Below are 18,808 nucleotides of genomic sequence, written 5' to 3'. Positions count from 1 at the left end.
TGTCCCAGCTGAACAAAGTTGTCTGCGGGCCTAATAAAGATGCTACAAATCAAGTTTGATTAGAATACGTGAGAAAATATCAATTAAAGGATTTTTTATTCATTATTTTTATTTATTTCTAAAATAGGCCAACTGATCCCGCTTTAACAAATAGCATATTCGCTATTCATGAATCTTTGGACAATGACGTCACACCTATAAAATAGTGAAGGTCAAGCAAAACATACAATTGTAATTATTTCAATATTTCTGTTTCTTAAGCAAAGTTTGACCGTAGTCATATCACATATATAAACTGTATACAGCGTACCTTCATTTCGGTATAATGAGATTCAGTCATTATATAGCATATATATAATAAAACAGATTTCAACTGAGTTCAATATTTGCATACCCTACTAAAGAAAAATATTCATATACAATAAATCAGTTAAATAATTTATAACAAATATATCAAAGCAAACAAGTACTCATTTTAATATGCAGTCTGAATAAGTCACAAAAGCAAGAAACCTTTTCATATACAGACGACAATTGTAACAAGGAAAATCTTTTAAAAAACACTTCTTTACATAAAAGACTCTTATCACACCCTTATTCATGTGATACGCAGACCGTATTCAGCTCTTTCTTTAATTTGATATATGTTGGTATTTGAACAGGTTTTTATCATATTTATTAAACTTACTTATCATTTTGAGATATATCAATATTCTTGCTAAATATACTGAGCCAAAGTTAGCTTTAAAACTGTGAACAGCGTCGTTTAGGATAAACGCTTTGTCTACATTTCACTCAGCGTAGCTCAATCAACAGAGTGAAAGAAATTGACACTCTTGTCCAATCAGGCAGAGTGTTACATAAACTTTCCATTTTGATAAATTATCTATAATGCGTTATCAAGTAGTTTGATTTGCAAACTGAAGTCACGTGGCATAGGTAACGAAAACGAATTTAGACGGCGTCGCCGAAAAAATAAACGAGATAGTAGTGTTTAGGGCAGAGTATCAGACACAGTCATGTTACGGGGTTTGAATAATTTTCAATAGTGAAGAGAGTCTAATATCATTATGAAAATCAGGTAGGGGCGAAGTTTGTTAGGTCTCGCAAGGAGATATAATGATTTTGTATACTTCGCTTAAACAAGAAATAAACGTTCATGGTCTGTATATTGTATCCGTACTTGAGAAATGTCTTTCTTAAAAACAACGGGGACAAACTGATTCCAAAGGAATTTCCATGTTTAAAAAAAAACGAGTCTCACTTGGCAATATGTGTACTGTTGTGAAAAGCATAGCGTTCAACTGTAAAATGGTTGAACACCAAAACATGTGATGTGTCTCAAAGTTATATAAACTCCTTTAATTGCAAAACTTTTTCAATTTTACAGAATACGATAAATGCCACTGCATGTGTTTACAGTTCTATCAATAAAAATGATTATAAATCAATTTCATTTAATTGCATTAGGTTATATTAAATTTTCTTTCTTTCCCCATTTATTTTATTTGTTTTACCAGGCAATTCTGCTTTTATATTCTATTGAAATCATGTTCATTTCATCCCATCTGATCAAAGACGCAACTAGGTATTTTCGTCTACAAGAAAAAAATGTAGAACTATTTTAGTCAGCACTTGACCTTGTTCTACATATGTAATCTAAAACTACGCATTTTGTCTTTGTTGAAATGATATACCAATTTCTGGCAATCAGTGGAGATAGTCTGTTACGATCCCCACCCGTACACTTCTTAAACAGATAATGCAAAGTAATAAATATCACGTGTGCCACTCTGACCTTTGTATAAAAACAGACCCACTTTCAAATCATACGATCTGGCATTTGTATATTTTTCATCCACTCATATCTTTCAGTTTTTTACATACAGATCACTTAGGTTCGATCTATGATAAACTAAGGTCTGTTTCTTAATGATTTAATCTGTCTGTATAACCGAATGCATTTCTGGATTTTTAACGATTGTTAGATGTACGTCTGTGGTATTAATTAACATAGTCAGTTTAACAGTAAAGCTTAAAATGTCAGAAGTGCATTATCAGTTTTATTGGTTTTACTACAAGCACAAAGCAGTCTTTAAAATGTCAGTATGTGACAAGTTAGTGCTGAAGCATTTGAAAGATGGTTTCTTGTCTCCGTCTTGCTTGCCATGACTAACTTTTCACACTGGAATTTATTCATGGACTGTACATATACAATGTATCACTTTACAGTCTTAAGGCAAACGCAACTTTGCATATATCTAAAGCTTAGAGTTTGAAGATGTGGCGTTACCCAATAACACAATTCCCCAGACGACTATAAGCATTTCATTAAAGTTATAACAACTATATTGACTTGGAATTCTGCAAGAAGATTTGTACTTCAGTCCTTTAATTGGATCTGATATTTAAATTAAACACAACAAATCGAAAAGAGTAGTACAGAAATCCAAATAAAATAACTCCTGCATAAAGCCGTGGTAATCCGTCTTGTAGCACCTGCTGCCCGCCGAACCTCACAGCAATACTGTCAACTAACATAGCTCAGTTATAAAAACAGAGCCTGCATCTCTAACCCTTACCCTGCTAAAATTCTATAATGAACATGTCCATATTTCAATTTGGACAGCACCATTAACTGTTAAAATGGGTGGTTACCAAAACAAACTGACTGAATAGCAAACAGTGCAAGTCATGATCTGCACTGGTCGCAAAGACAGAATAAATCGTGTCCAGCATGATAAGGGTTAAGGTTTTTATTACGTTACTGGTTAAATCATACGTTCCGATGGGTCTTAAAAATTTAACTTATGCGCTTCATATACTACTACCTATTTCAAGTCGTAAGATTTTCTTCTTATTCCTTAAACCTCATTAATTCAACTAAAAGTATTTTTCTTACTGGGTTCTGTGCGTGTCCGTGCTTTATTTCATCCATTTTCTTCATAAATACACTTTTACGTAAATATAAAAAAAGTTTTTGGTTGTTATTAAACTTTGCTATGTATTGTTTTACGTGAGAGAAATTTACTAGTCTTTCAACGTATTTTTTAATACTGGTTGATATATTGTATTGTCGTATGTATGTATTTATGTATGTTGACTGAGCTGCAGTGACCTAATGGATAAAGCATCTGCCCCGCAATCGGGAGGTCGAAGGTTCGAGTCCTGTCAGGGGAGGGTCTTGTTACTGAATAGAGACCGGTTGGTGAGCTGCCGGCTAGTTAAATAATGGTTACCGAATGCCTACCTGCCTGGTGCCTGGCATTAAAAAATAGGAATCGGGAAGTAATGCTGTTATAATGTATTAAGGTGTCTCATAAGCCAATATGGCTGGCCTTTTCAGTAGGGGTGACACTATATTAAACAAATACTTTACTTTACTTTTACTAAACAGAAACAGAGAGAAGGGCAAATGTTATTAGTTAACCAAACAAAAATTTATCCTTCAAAGGAGTTGCGTTACAACACATATGTATATTACTTCTAGAGAACAACAAGAAATTAGGAAATCGGTGATGGATTAAATCTGTTCGGTGAAAAAAAATTTACATTTATACGTTATAGTGTAGCTTCTGCAAAACAGGCCTTATTCCACTCTGATACAAAGAAAACATAGCGTAGAAATGAAAATGTGAAATACAAACAGATGAATTGAATTAATGACTTAAAGGTCCAATACTAAGGAAAGTGAACATTTTAATTTCTTTTAAAAAGCACAGAAACTATTTCATTTTATTGGAAAATGAAAGTTGGTATGTAGAAATTCGAAATAAATCGCAGTATATGTACAATTATTTTTCTATGAAGTATGAAGAAAGTTAAAAAGACCTGGGGGTCATTCTGTCGATTCATTGAAATTTCAACATAATACACATACATTTCTTTGAGTTCCAAAGACCTTCTGTAAATTTTGACCTGCCAATCTTCGTTGTTTAGTGTCTTGCAGAAGTCTATGCACTGGCTATGAAAAAAACTGCCAACTCACTTTCCCTTAGTAATGGACCTTTAAAGTTAGATTGAAACCTGCTTTAGATTTTGCTATTATTTTGCTTGGTTGCATTCTATGCTTCCAAAGGATCTTTTTATAGATTTAATTAAATATTAATTTAGTTCTTTTCTCGTCAAGACAACAATCAGTTTTGAAACATGTGGATGTTTCAAAATATATGATAAAGATAAATTTGTAATTGAACAGTGTAAAACAATTTCTTTGTAAGGAAAATTACCCTTTTTCAAAACGACGGGATAACAAAATGTTTTTATACAAATGCTGGTTAAACTAAATATGGTACTAAATATGATACCATGCTAGAAACTAAATATTATACAATGAGCAGGGTTGTTTATCAATATTCTTCGAAAATATAACGTCATATAAAAAATCAACAACCGAACCACATAGTGAAACATATAGTTAAATTTTGATAAAGTAGAAACTCTGAAGTACCCTCCCCCTGTCAAGTGTGGAGCAGACGATCATTTTATCACAGCCTTAATTGTATAAGATATGCACAAGTATTGACAACGGAATTATCAATTTAAATCGAAACAGACAGACAATAGATTGGTTCCTGATATAGGCCATAAGTTCAAATTTATCTGCTTAGAGACGATATAAATGTGCCGAAACGCAGTTGAAATATAAAAGAAAAGATCAACTGAAAATTATATTCTGATTCTCTAGCCTATGAAAGCATCCATAGATAAGAAAAAGTACAAAAACTGTTCCAACCAGTGAGCAATACACACACTACACGTATTATCGCTAAAGATCCAGTCACGTTTGTCCGCCAGAACAAATAAGTTCTATATTTCCCGAAAAAACCCCAAGACATTCATGCCTTGTTATTATTCCAGGGCCTTTGGAATCATCATGGAGTGTTTTCTTTTATAACAGAATGTCGGTAAAGCCTGTGTTAAGATGCGTGTGTGTGTGTGTGGGGGGGGGGGGGGGGGGGGACTTAGAGGCGTGGCTGTGTTCGCTGTGCTTAAAGCTCTTGCCGGAGAAACTTTAGATAATTTTTCTTTTCTTTTTTGAAATTTAATACAATCTGTAGATTTACGGGGTCTGAAAGTCTTTTTTTCATATTAACAGAAAAGGAGTATATACTCGCAAATGTTACTTGCTTTACCTTATTTTGTGTTACTCAAGAGAACATTTACCATACATGATTTAGCAAATGTTCTTCTCGTGGATAATGTTGGCACTTTCCATATTGTTTTAAACAATATTTTATAAACACATTTGCATTTTGTTTATATGATATTAAAAATAACAGCATAAAGAATTGTGTTGGAAGCACTAGGTTTATGCTAAAACTCATAATATTTTTAAAAATTCGCACATCATTTGTTGTTAACATCAAAGAGCTATAAAAATATTTTATACTTCTTTGTTAACATGTAATTATGATTTAAAAGTGTAATAAAGTTAATAATATCTACACGAAAATTATTTCCTCTGAAAAAAAAATGACACAATTTTGTCTGAATGATAAAAATGAATGTGTCTTTAGACAGGAGTATTACATTCTTGATAATTACTCGACTTAAATATATATCGAATAATAATAATAATAATAATAATAATAATAATAATAATAATAATAAAGGTCTAAAGCAGATAACGTACAAAGTGTACATAGCATAAAAGTGAAAGGAATAAATTGTTTTTGCAGTTGACAACAACAACAGCAATATACATATACACAAACATGTTTAATTCCACGAATCTTTTGCGGAAAAAAAACTGTAGCAAATATATCAAAATGCTTTACGTTTATTCATTCGTTAGACACTCACATACATGAAAAAAAAGAGAAAAACAACAAAAAGCAAATGACATCATTATATAAAAAGTAGAAAGAAATATAAACATAAAGAAATTTGCTGAATAAAACTTACAAAACCTAAGGGGACTTCCCTGATCGAGTGGTTAAGGTCACTCGCTTCGAATCACTTGCCCCTCGCCGATGTGGGTTCGAACCTTTCCTGGGGCTTTGAATTCTTCATGCGAGGGAGCCATCTAGCTGGCTTACGCATGGAGGAGCACCTAGGGCCTTCCTTCGCCGTGAATAGCTGGAAAGTCGCCATATGACCTATCATTGTGTCGGAGCAATGTTAAACCCAACAAACTTACAAAACATTATTCTAAGCACTGAACTGTAACCTGAAAAAAATGATTTTTCCAGCTATCAACACAGGAGTACGAGAACGAATATGTAATTGATAATTCATAAATTATAAAATCTGTTAGAGGATCTTTTGGAAACACAGAATGCAACCAAGCAAAATAATAGCAGAGTCTGTTCATGAGAGGTAATAGAATATGCAACACCCCTCACGCCCCCGGTGGAATTCTGTTACAGTATAATTGAGTGCACTGCATTATCCCAAAGAACCAGAAACTATTACTAGTTAACGACCTTGCACTAACAGCATAATTACGCCTACATGTTAGCTTATATTAACCTAATATCTGATAATTTGACTCCTTTCTGGGAGGTCTCTTATAATTCCGTTTAAAAAAAACTCTTCTTATCAATATATATTTTTAAAAGTGAATACTTCGGAGGAAGTTTTGTCAAGAACAGTTTTTATATTGATATCAATTACGTAACATTATATCATACCTTGATATCTGTCAGGTCCATTATGGCATATCTACTCTTCACATCTTTAAAATGTCTTCAGTAATTTCTGTTCCAGGTGGCATAGATGGAGCCCTGTATATATTATCTGTGTATTATATTTTGACATATATTGCATAGGTGTCAAGTTTGTCAGACGTTCTTAAGCAGGTTTTGTAAGCGGAACCTTGCATTTCTATGTGTGAGAAAAAAAAAGTTGCAAAAAAATCAATTTTGTTTGCTGCTTTTTAATCCCGCATCCACATGTCACTTTTTATGATATCTGACTATTTTTGACTTTAAAGACTGCACTGTATTTATTTTCATAAATATGATTTTGGTGGTATTTCGTAAACATTATCAGCTGATATAAACATAGTTGCATGTTTGATAGACGATGGTGTTGTGCTATGCTTAATTACAATATAGTGCACGAATAATTAATTTAAACGAGAATTTAATATGAAGCTACGTAACAATATTTATGTGCATCTACATTCATGTGTTTAGAAACCTCAATTTAAAGGAAGAAAACATAACACAGTATTATTCATATTCATATTCTATGTGCATGATATAAGGTTTAGCTATTTACTAAGTAAGTAACACTTTAGATATTCTACTGACAAGGGAGGCATATTAGTTTTCAACTGTCCGTTCGTTCGTTCGTTAGTTCGTTCGTCACAACGTTAACTTTTTGCATGAAGGCACTTTACTCGCGAACCACTGCACCCAGGACCTTCAAGCTTCACGTACTGATAGTATTCATTGAGTACACAACCCCTACTGACTTTGGGGTCACCACGTCAAAGGTCAAGGTCACAGGGGCCAATGTTAACTTTTTGCATGAAGGCACTTTACTCGCGAACCACTGCACCCAGGACTTTCAAACTTCACATGCTGATAGTACTTATTGAGTACACGACCCCTACTGACTTTGGGATCACCAGGTCAAAGGTCAAGGTCACAGGGGCCAATGTTAACTTCTTGCATGAAGGCACTTTACTCACAAACCACTGCACCCAGGACCTTCAAACTTCACATGCTAATAGTACTTATTGAGTACACAACCCCTGTTGACTTTGGGGGTCAAAGGTCAAGGTCACCAGGTCAAAGGTCAAGGCGCTGCGGGGGCATTTGTCACCATTAGTGACAGCTCTTGTTTTACTTTGCTTTTTTACTTACAGTTACTTACAAATATAAATATTATCTGAATGTCAAAAATATTGACATAAATATAAAGTTCCCTGAATGAACATAGAAAAACAGACAATTGAGCAGGACTGACATCATTATGTAGTAATTTCATTACAAAATATCCCTGTTCTTTTTCAAAACTGGTATGGAATGAAGTCAGATGCTCCAATCTACAGGCTTTAAACATCAAAAATCGGAATGTAGCTTATTATATTTAGCAAATCTGAGCAACTGACATCATGAAAAATATTGAAGTGACAATAACTGAACTTTTTTTTTTCAGTAACAAAATTCATGGAAGCGAATAACAAAACTCATATCGTGTTAGAGGATGGAGAGGGAGGGGAACATAGAGAAACTTGGAACAAGAAAATTGACTTTTTACTTTCTGTGATAGGATTTGCCGTTGATTTGGCTAATGTCTGGCGATTTCCATTCTTGTGTTATAAAAATGGAGGAGGTATGTATCTATTTGCCGTTGATCTGGCTAATGTCTGGCGATTTCCATTCTTGTGTTATAAAAATGGAGGAGGTATGTATCTATGTGTCGTTGATCAGGCTAATGTCTGGCGATTTCCATTCTTGTGTTATAAAAATGGAGGAGGTATGTGTCTATTTGCCGTTGATCTGGCTAATGTCTGGCGATTTTCATTCTTGTGTTATAAAAATGGAGGAAGTATGTATCTATTTGCCGTTGATCTTGCTAATGTCTGGCGATTCTGCCAATTTTCTTCTTTTTTTTTTTTGTTATAAAAATGGAGGAGGTATGTATCTATTTGCCGTTGATCTGGCTAATGTCTGGCGATTCTGGCAATTTTCTTTGTATTTTTTTGTTATAAAAATGGAGGAGGTATGTATCTATTTGCCGTTGATCTGGCTAATGTCTGGCGATCATGGCAATTTTCGTTTTATAAAAATGCAGGAGGTATGTATTTATTCGTCGTTGATCTTGCTAGTGTCTGGCGATTTTCATTTTTGTGTTATAAAAATGGAGCTGCTGCGTATTTACCGCTGGTTGGGTTTTGACCTTGGTCTGCTGAATGTCTGGCGAGTTTCATCATGTACATACCGCTGATAGAATTCGTCATCTGGCAAATGTCTAGTTATTTCCAATCTTGTTTAAGAAAACGTTGGAGGCACGTATTCCATCGTTAGATAAAATTCATCAGTCACCTAGCTATTTTCTGGTGATTTCCGTTCTCATCTGATAAAATTAAAAAAAAAAAAGCTGTCGTTAGATAAAATTTGCCGTTGTTCTTTGCCAGTGTCTGGTGATTTTGTGCTTATAAAATAAATGGTGGATGTATGTAATAACTACCCTTTAGACATTATCTACTGTTGGTATGGTGTACATTTTTTGCGTTATTAAAATGGAGGGAAGTTGTACAACACCCTTGACATTGATCTATCTAACGACTTCGAATTTCAAGTCGCGTGCTATAAAAAACTTCCGTTAATTGTTTTGTCTTGAGAAAGGCATAGTGCCGAGACCTCCATAAAATAAGCTGTAAGGCTGTTATTAATATTGTGTTGGTCTTGATCTTTAGTATCAAGTCTTGTGATATAAAGTGGATGAATTACTTACTAATTATTTTATATGACTCTTGTAGATTATATGAAAATGACGTTGGTATGTACCATTATATTAGTATAGTTAAGTCATTTTTGACCCTTCTTATAGAGAATAATAGGTTAGTGCTGTAGATGAGAAAGTTTATCTGGCGAGGTGGAGGAGGTTATCGGGTGAGCCGAAGGCGAACCTGATAACGTCCGGAGCCGAGCCAGATAAACTTTCTCCATCTTAGGCACTAACCTATTATTCTATTTATCTTGTCATTACTTCATTTTCCGATATTTGGCAATTTATTTTACAAAAATAAGTGTGCGACAACCGCTTTAATGACGTCATATTCGTAATGACGTCACTTATATAATGACGTGATTACCGGCAAAATCGCAATAACTTCTTCGTTTTTGAATAAAAACTCATTATTTGACCACTCATTTTCCTAGTTCGGACATTTCCAACACAATGATGATGGTTTCGTTGCAAAATTTCTTATGATAACAATATCGATCATAAGGTCACATGATCAACTGACCGTATATCACTGGTCACATGATCAACTGACGGTGTATCAAGAAAGATATACGGCACCCTGATATCGGGTCGAAAATACTGCAAGTGACAGGATAAATGTGAAATAATTCTCTTCTATTGCCCATCAAAACGGAGAATGCATGATAGTTTCCCATTATATTTAATTAAATACAACTTTTCTTAAACATGAAATAATCTATTACTGCATAGTTCCTGTATGGTTTGTTTTTAAAAGATTGCTTTTTTCTTGCAGGTGCCTTCTTGATACCGTACGGTCTGATGCTGATATTTGGCGGTATACCATTGTTTTATATGGAACTTGCACTCGGACAATTTTACAGAACGGGGGCCATAACATGTTGGGGTAGAATATGTCCGTTATTCAAAGGTATATCGATAATTTGCTGTGTATTTCGAAGATTACACTAAGTACATTGCTGACATTAGAAATATCTGACTGTTATTTAGTTAAATGCAATGTTTGTCACATTGGTTACAAATGACGATTGGTTGTAATGTATGAATCGAAGTAAATAAATAAACTGTAGAATTGTCCATTATTTCCTAATCCTTAAGTATTGCCAGTACATTAGAACAGGGGCTTATATTACGCTTTAAGTTAATATCATTTCATTATATTTACATTCACTATATGCTTTGTATAGAAAGAACAAAACGTTTAGTTTCGTATAAACAATATTGGTATATTGATATCAAGAGTGATCCTTCCGCGATACTGCACCCGCGACTTGTTCATTTGCAAAAGAAAATATATATATGAACAAAATAGTGTCGTTCAAAAAAAGGCTGATTATGGCTCCATACTGTTGGCTTTCAAACCCTATTGCAATTAGAGAAACCGTTAGCGTATGGATCCTGATTAGACACGCGGATGCGCAGGCTGGTCTGGATCCATGCTGGTCGCAAATGCACTATGTTGGTTTTCTCATGGTGCGGCTCAAATATAACAACTGGGTGTTATTTTTGTGCATTTTGGGACTTCTTGCAAATTATCCAAGTATCGCTAGCATGATGCAAGAAGTCCCATTGTGGCTTACACTCGACTAAACGCATACAAATTAGATTAAAGTCATAAATAACAATGACGAATGTGGTTTAATATTCATATAACAACTTCCGAAAAACGAAAAAAATAACACCATAAAATATCATCACGAATAATGACCAAGACATTTTTATTTCAGGAATTGGCTGGGCAGTGGTGTTAATTGCATTTTATACAGACTTTTTCTACAATGTTGTTATCGCGTGGGCGTTACATTTTTTCTTTGCTTCATTCACGGGTAATCTCCCTTGGGAAAAGTGTAACAATGACTGGAACACTCCATTATGTTATGAGGGTATAATGGACCCTCCCGAAGGAAATTCTAGTGACACTAACAGCACCATAGATTATATGTCAAACATGACGTCCAGTAATGAAACTGTGCAAAGAGTGTCTCCAGCTCATGAATATTTTGAGTAAGTGTTTAAATAATTGTAAAAACTGCGTAAATTTTGAATTAGTAATCAAAATTAAAACATGAAAAAGTCTTTTAAAATTCCAAGAAAAAGATGCGACATGTGACCAAAGTATCGGGAATTAGTTGCTCTTACTGCTTGAATTGTACAGAGGTTTGATTTATGTAAATTGTAAATGATATGTTTGGAAAATGCATATGCTCTGCATTTGAGAGGCAGTGTTTATAACAATTAATTATGTCTCCCACCATACAGTGGTGTGGGAGACATATTGATTTACTCCTGTCTGTGTATCTGTCACAAAGCTTGTCCGCACTCTAAGTAGAACATTTCTCATCCGATCTTCACCAAACTTTAACAAAATGTGTTTGCCAATAAGTCCTCGGCGAGGTTCGATTACTAGGCAAATCGGCCCAAGCACTTCGGAATTATGGCCCTTGAAACTTGTTTTTGATAATCAAAGCACTCAAAGTCTGATAAGGCAGTTGAGGTTTTGGTGCATAATTGACTCATATACTACTATTCAGATGATTAGGCAGTTGTGGGAGACATGCACTTTTCTCAAAAGCAGCTCTAGTGTATTCCATATACGTTGCATAATACGTCAGCTATGTTAAACGTTCAGTAAACTAACCAGTTTGAATTACTGCAAGAACATGAAACTGGAATACCGGAGAGCTGTTGACAAAAAATCATAAGTAGTTCAGCTTTTTTCATCATAATAATCAAATTTTCTGGTACAGGATTTATAAATAATTATGCAGCCTCAAATGGTGGTTCGAAGGAATTTCAATTTTTAAAATGCTGCATTCATCAGTGAAATTTGACGGGGTTACGAGACATTTTGGGCCAGAATTGTATACATCAATTTTGGTTTTTATGCCAAAAATGTTGTTGAAAAAATCTAACAAATGGAATCTGAAATAAATCAGTTCAACATTTTTTACCCAAAAATACTGAAATTTCACAACCCCGTCAAATTGTTTTCACTGATGAAGTCCCTTTGAATCACTTTTTGAGCTACCATTATCATTTACAAATCCTGTTTCAGAAAATGTGAACATAGTGATGTATAACGAGTTGGACTACTTCAAGTATTTTTTCATTTTTTCATTTTTTTTTACATTTTTTTCAGGCGAGGGATGTTACAGCTACACAAAAGTGGTGGTATATTTGCTGTAGGACAGATAAACTGGCAGCTGATGTTGTGTCTGCTTGGCGTATATCTCATCTGCTATTTCAGTCTCTGGAAAGGAATTCATACTTCCGGAAAGGTATGTCATCAAATTATTTCTGGAGAAAATAACAAATTTCAAATTTAACTTTCAAATAGTTGATAGCAGTTAGTATGCTGTCAAGAAACTCAATGAAGAGAACAATGACGTCAGAGGAACTGTGCATGTTAAGGTTTAGCCAAACAGTCATGATTTGTCGGTATTTGCATTTGCGCTTGAAAATATATAGACGTTATGTATATTATTTGCGAACATACATATGTCTGTACGTTGTTTGTATTTTTTGAAAGCAACCATGTGTCTACAGGTCTATACGTTGTGCATGATATTTGCAAACAGACATGTGTCACCAGGTCTATACGTTGTGTATTTCATTTGCAAACAGACATGTGTTAAAAGGTCTATACGTTGTATGTATAATGTGCCAACAGATGTGTACGTTGTGTATATTACTTGCAAACATATATGTTTCAGCATATTCATTCTTTGAATACATTGCTTGCAAAAAGACATATGATAACAGATCTGTACATTGTATATATTATTTGCCAACAGACAGGTAGCAACAGATCTGTACATTGTATATATTATTTGCCAACAGACATGTAGCAATAGATCTTTACATTGTTTATATTATTTGCCAACAGACATGTAGCAACAGATCTGTACATTGTATATATTATTTGCCAACAGACATGTAGCAACAGATCTGTACATTGTACAACAGACATGTAGCAACATATCTGTACATTGTATATATTATTTGCCAACAGACATGTAGCAACAGATCTGTACATTGTATATATTATTTGCCAACAGACATATAGCAATAGATCTGTACATTGTACAACAGACATGTAGCAACATATCTGTACATTGTATATATTATTTGCCAACAGACATGTAGCAATAGATCTGTACATTGTACAACAGACATGTAGCAACAGATCTGTACATTGTATATATTATTTGCCAACAGACATGTAGCAACATATCTGTACATTGTATATATTATTTGCCAACAGACATGTAGCAACAGATCTGTACATTGTATATATTATTTGCCAACAGACATGTAGCAACAGATCTGTACATTGTATATATTATTTGCCAACAGACATGTAGCAATAGATCTGTACATTGTAAAACAGACATGTAGCAACATATCTGTACATTGTATATATTATTTGCCAACAGATATATGTAGCAACAGATCTGTACATTGTACAACAGACATGTAGCAACATATCTGTACATTGTATATATTATTTGCCAACAGACATGTAGCAACAGATCTGTACATTTTATATTATTGCACAGACATGTAGCACATATCGTACATTGTATATTATTTGCCAACAGACATGTAGCAACAGATCTGTACATTGTATATATTATTTGCCAACAGACATGTAGCAAATCTTACATTGTACAACAGACTTGTAGCAACAGATCTGTACATTGTATATATTATTTGCCAACAGACATGTAGCAACAGATCTGTACATTGTATATATTATTTGCCAACAGACATGTAGCAACAGATCTGTACATTGTACAACAGACATGTAGCAACAGATCTGTACATTGTATATATTATTTGCCAACAGACATGTAGCAACAGATCTGTACATTGTACAACAGACATGTAGCAACAGATCTGTACATTGTCTATATTATTTGCCAACAGACATGTAGCAGCAGATCTGTACATTGTATATATTATTTGCCAACAGACTTGTAGCAATAGATCTGTACATCGTATATATTATTTGCCAACAGACATGCAGCAACAGATCTGTGCATTGTATATATTATTTGCCAACAGACATGTAGCAACAGATCTGTACATTGTATATATTATTTGCCAACAGACATGTAACAACAGATCTGTGCATTGTACAACAGACATGTAGCAACAGATCTGTACATTGTATATATTTGCAACAACATGTAGCAACAGATCTGTACATTGTATTATTATTTGCCAACAGACATGTAGCAACAGACACATGTACAACAGATATGTCAACAGATCTGTACATTGTATATATATTTGCCAACAGACATGTAGCAACAGATCTGTACATTGTATATATTATTTGCCAACAGACATGTAGCAACAGATCTGTACATTGTATATATTATTTGCCAACAGACATGTAGCAACAGATCTGTACATTGTATATATTATTTGCCAACAGACATGTAGCAACAGATATGTACATTATATATATTATTTGCCAACAGACATATGTCAACAGAAGCAAAACAAACAAATAAATGTATTCCTTTTCACTTATTTCGTTATGAACAATATAAAGAAAACTCATCTTTTCACCTTTATCAAGAGCAATAATATATTACAAAGCGAAGACACATTCACAGTTTGGAAATCGTAAGTGAATGCATTCTTACAATATTAAACGGAAACAGTTTTTGTGATAACAGTCATTGTGACCTTGACCTTTGACCTACTGACCTCAAACTAACAGGATGGGTCCATTCGCTACCCATGTACAATGTGCCATTTACGTGTACTAGTATATTAATAGGTCAATCCAGTCTTAAGTTACTAGGGGAAAGAAAATTGCTGACAGAGGGGCGGACATATGGACTAGCAGCGCCATCACATATAAAGTCCTTTCGGGCGAAAAATTTTAAAAAAAGGTAACGAAAGAAATGCTTATTTGAACAAAAAAAATGTCAAAAGCTTTTTTTTCCCACCAAGAGCAATTATATTACACTTGTTGTTTCGTCAAATACGTCTTTCAGCCCGCCCGCTAAGCTCAATAGGGAGAGCGCAGATCTACGGATCGCGGGGTCGTGAGTTCGATCCCGGGCAGGGTCTATGTTCTCCGTGACGATTTGATAAAAGACAGTGTGTCTGAAATCATTCGTCCTCCACCTCTGATTCATGTGGGGAGAAGTTGGCAGTTACTTGCGGAGAACAGGTTTTTACTGGTACAGAATCCAGGAACACTGGTTAGGTTAACTGCCCGCCGTTACATAACTGAAATAATGATGAACAAGAGCTGTCCGTAAGACAGCACGCTCGACTTTTTACAGTGCTTGATTTAGAGCTTTGTGAGTAAAACTTTATAAAACTTTAACCAAAACATTCTAAGTAAAAAAGAGGCATAACTCTGTCAAAATTCAAACCAGAGTTATGGGGAGTGTTTCTCCTGGTGTAGACTTTGATAGTAAATAACTATTGTAAGTTTCAAGTCAAAAGCTTTGATAGTAACAGAGATATTTGAATTTATCAAAAACTTTAACCAACGGCGATGCCGACGCCGACGCTTGGGTGAGTGCAATAGCTGTACTTTTTCTTCGAAAAGTCGATTTAAAAATGGCGTTAAACCAAAAACAAACAAATACGTCTTTCTATGGCGCACAATAAAACAGATTACATCGTTACAAGCTTTTCAATGATCTTAAATTCAGTAACGTACATCCACTCAGACACTCACGTTGCAAGTGTTTTGAAATTCCATATCTGTTTTTAGATCCTATCTAGTCAAAATCATGGCTCTAGTGGTGCAATTATTACATTAAAACACAACGCCGGTGCCTAATGTGATATCACTCTTTTTTTAACTTTCAGAGATGAAAAAGAAAGCGACCATGTATATCATTTACAATTATGTTTTCCCTGAGTAATTTGTCGAAAATGAACACTCAGTGACCATAAATTCGTTACATTTAACCGAGTTTTGCCAAACGACATTATCATCATGTTCACACGATCTCGTCTGCGATATTCAGTTTTCCCTCTTTATTACCATCGCAGACGCATCAAAAACACTAGGAACCCATTACTAGTTACAAACATCGTCCAATATTGTCGTGATTAAAATTGCTTTCGGGTTAAAATCTAAAAAACCATACTTGATCTAATGCAAATGAGGCCAATAATATAGGCCTGTTTAAGTGCGAACGCGCGAAATTTATCAGTTGATAGTGTGACGTCACAAGGCTTTCAGCATCATTTGGACATAAAAGAGAAATTTTCTTGATAGATGAAGGAAATGCAAATATTTGGTTACGTCGTAGATCCCGTGATTCCATTAGTTCGTCGCATAAAACCAAGACTGCGTAACGAAGAGAACCCGTCGGTTTTAAAGTCTAAATTATTTTTTCTATTATTATTCAAACAATGCGGTATATATATTTGACCGCTTATCGTCTTGGCCGCTTGAAATATGCCCCAATGTCACATAAGTAAATATTTGAGAGAAAAGGCAATTAAAATGTCACGATATCGTATTAGATGTTATTAATCAGCGATGGTATTTGAGCCGTGCCATGAGAAAACCAACATAGTGGGTGTGCGACCAGCATGGATCCAGACCAGCCTACGCATCCGCGTAGTCTGGTCAGGCTCCATGCTGTTCGCTTTTAAAGCCTATTGGAATTGGAGAAACTGTTAGCGAACAGCATGGATCCTGACCAGACTGCGCGGATGCGCAGGCTGGTCTGGATCCATGCTGGTCGCAAAGCCACTATGTTGGTTTTCCCATGGCACGGCTCATTTATTTATTATTTTGTATTTTGTGATGGTGTGTTCTGTTAAAATCGTAGCTACATTAACTTTATTGGAATCATTGGAATCGTATGCATTCATCGTCATAAAGGGTTCAATGCGTCCATATCACTGTATTACGCTGTTTGGTCAGCAAACATCATTTTCAAAATAGACTACTTTCCGCTAGGAAAACAATTACGAGATTTAAGTTAGTAAATAAAATATTGTGCTTGTAGAAGCTACTTTGCATAATGACTATGAGTGTGTAAATATATTGTAATAACTGGCAAAGAAATGGTCGTTTCAAAGGAAAACAAGTATTTCCGTTGCTAATTGAAAGTGCGGTTTAGTACTGACATCAGGGTCAATGTTTCGAATGCGTTTTATCACTTAAGGAGGTAGGTTACCTTGTTACAAGGGTAAATTCAAATTAGTTCAACCGCAGCATGTTATTGCATTTCGTGTAATATGAAGTTTTAACTGCTACAATCTCAATTTCGTTTGTCTCTGTCCCTTCAAGTTCAATTTTCATCCAGGTTCGAAGAACATGACCCTCCAAAGCTATTTCATATTGAAAGAAGAAGGAAAATACGGATATTTTACACTTTTCAGTGTATTTTAGTTTCATTGATATCCGTAGAAGTCTGCATAGTTGATAATTTTACTGGTTTGCACGTTATCTTTCTAATATAAGCTTAAAATGTATATGTCGCGGGGCTCGTGTTTCCATGGTAACGCATTTTCTCTCATTTTTAAACAACTATGTATAAAAATAGGGGTTTTCGACGGCTTCAGTGCCATTCTGTTAATGACCAACATAAAATATTTGGGTAATATTATTAGCAAAATACCAAGCACTTTACATGGTACCCTATTTTTCTTAAATTTTAAAGTAACCATGGCAACAGAGATGTTTAAAATAGCTTATGTCTTGCTTTTTGTCGTAAATTCTTTAAAAACATATTGAATAAGATTATCTTTCTAGTTGATGTAGCTTTAAAACATATTATTTCTAACGTAGGTGACATTTTCGTGTTATTTGCATTTATTCAAACAAATTTCACAGCTTGGAATACGTACAGCAGTACACCTCGTCTGCCATTTTTCATGGAAAAATCGTTCAGCGTGGTGCTATTATTCTCATGGATATTGTTGAAATGAAAATAAAAAGCCGAAGCTGTGTTTCTTAAATAGACCAACGCTTTTGAATTTTACATCTAGATACATAGGTCACGGGCTTCGTTTCCATGGTAACATCAATTCAATTCAAGAAACCACAATTTTCTACTGAAATCTGAACAATTTTAGATTTTAGTTTTAGTATAAAAGTAACAAATTATCAACGGAACCTGAAAAATAGGTATTACAAATCAAACTGCTAGACTTTTTATTTTATAATGGCCGTAACAAGTAATCTTTCACCCAACTATATTCCAAATAACATTGGTTGCCATCATCCATTTTCTTACATTCCACATAACATTTCAATATAACTACACAAAAGAAGCAAAATATTGATTATTATTCAGAGCAAAAGACTCATAAAAATATTTCAGCAAATAATGGTTATTTGAAAATAGTAAAAATAAAGAAAATGTACAGAATTACGTACTTTCAAGATAAAAGCTATTAA

General features: G+C 34.4%; 1 protein-coding gene across 6 annotated transcripts in view; it reads left to right on the top strand.

The window, feature by feature from the left end:
- The window catches only part of LOC123534325 (sodium-dependent dopamine transporter-like), a 94,868-nt gene that overhangs the window by 58,229 nt on the left and 17,831 nt on the right, over nt 1–18,808 (top strand). For 3 of the 6 annotated variants that reach the window (XM_045316527.2, XM_045316530.2, XM_045316529.2), the window contains exons 3-6: nt 8,113–8,289; nt 10,184–10,318; nt 11,136–11,412; nt 12,548–12,686. In XM_045316527.2, the coding sequence (XP_045172462.2) occupies nt 8,113–8,289; nt 10,184–10,318; nt 11,136–11,412; nt 12,548–12,686 (728 nt within the window). The other 3 variants (XM_045316531.2, XM_053519443.1, XM_053519444.1) reach the window with 3 other exon arrangements.

The sequence above is a fragment of the Mercenaria mercenaria genome, chromosome 12 (assembly GCF_021730395.1).
Source record: "Mercenaria mercenaria strain notata chromosome 12, MADL_Memer_1, whole genome shotgun sequence".
In the NCBI taxonomy this organism is placed as follows: domain Eukaryota; kingdom Metazoa; phylum Mollusca; class Bivalvia; order Venerida; family Veneridae; genus Mercenaria; species Mercenaria mercenaria.
This window is presented reverse-complemented; position numbering and strand designations above follow the sequence as displayed.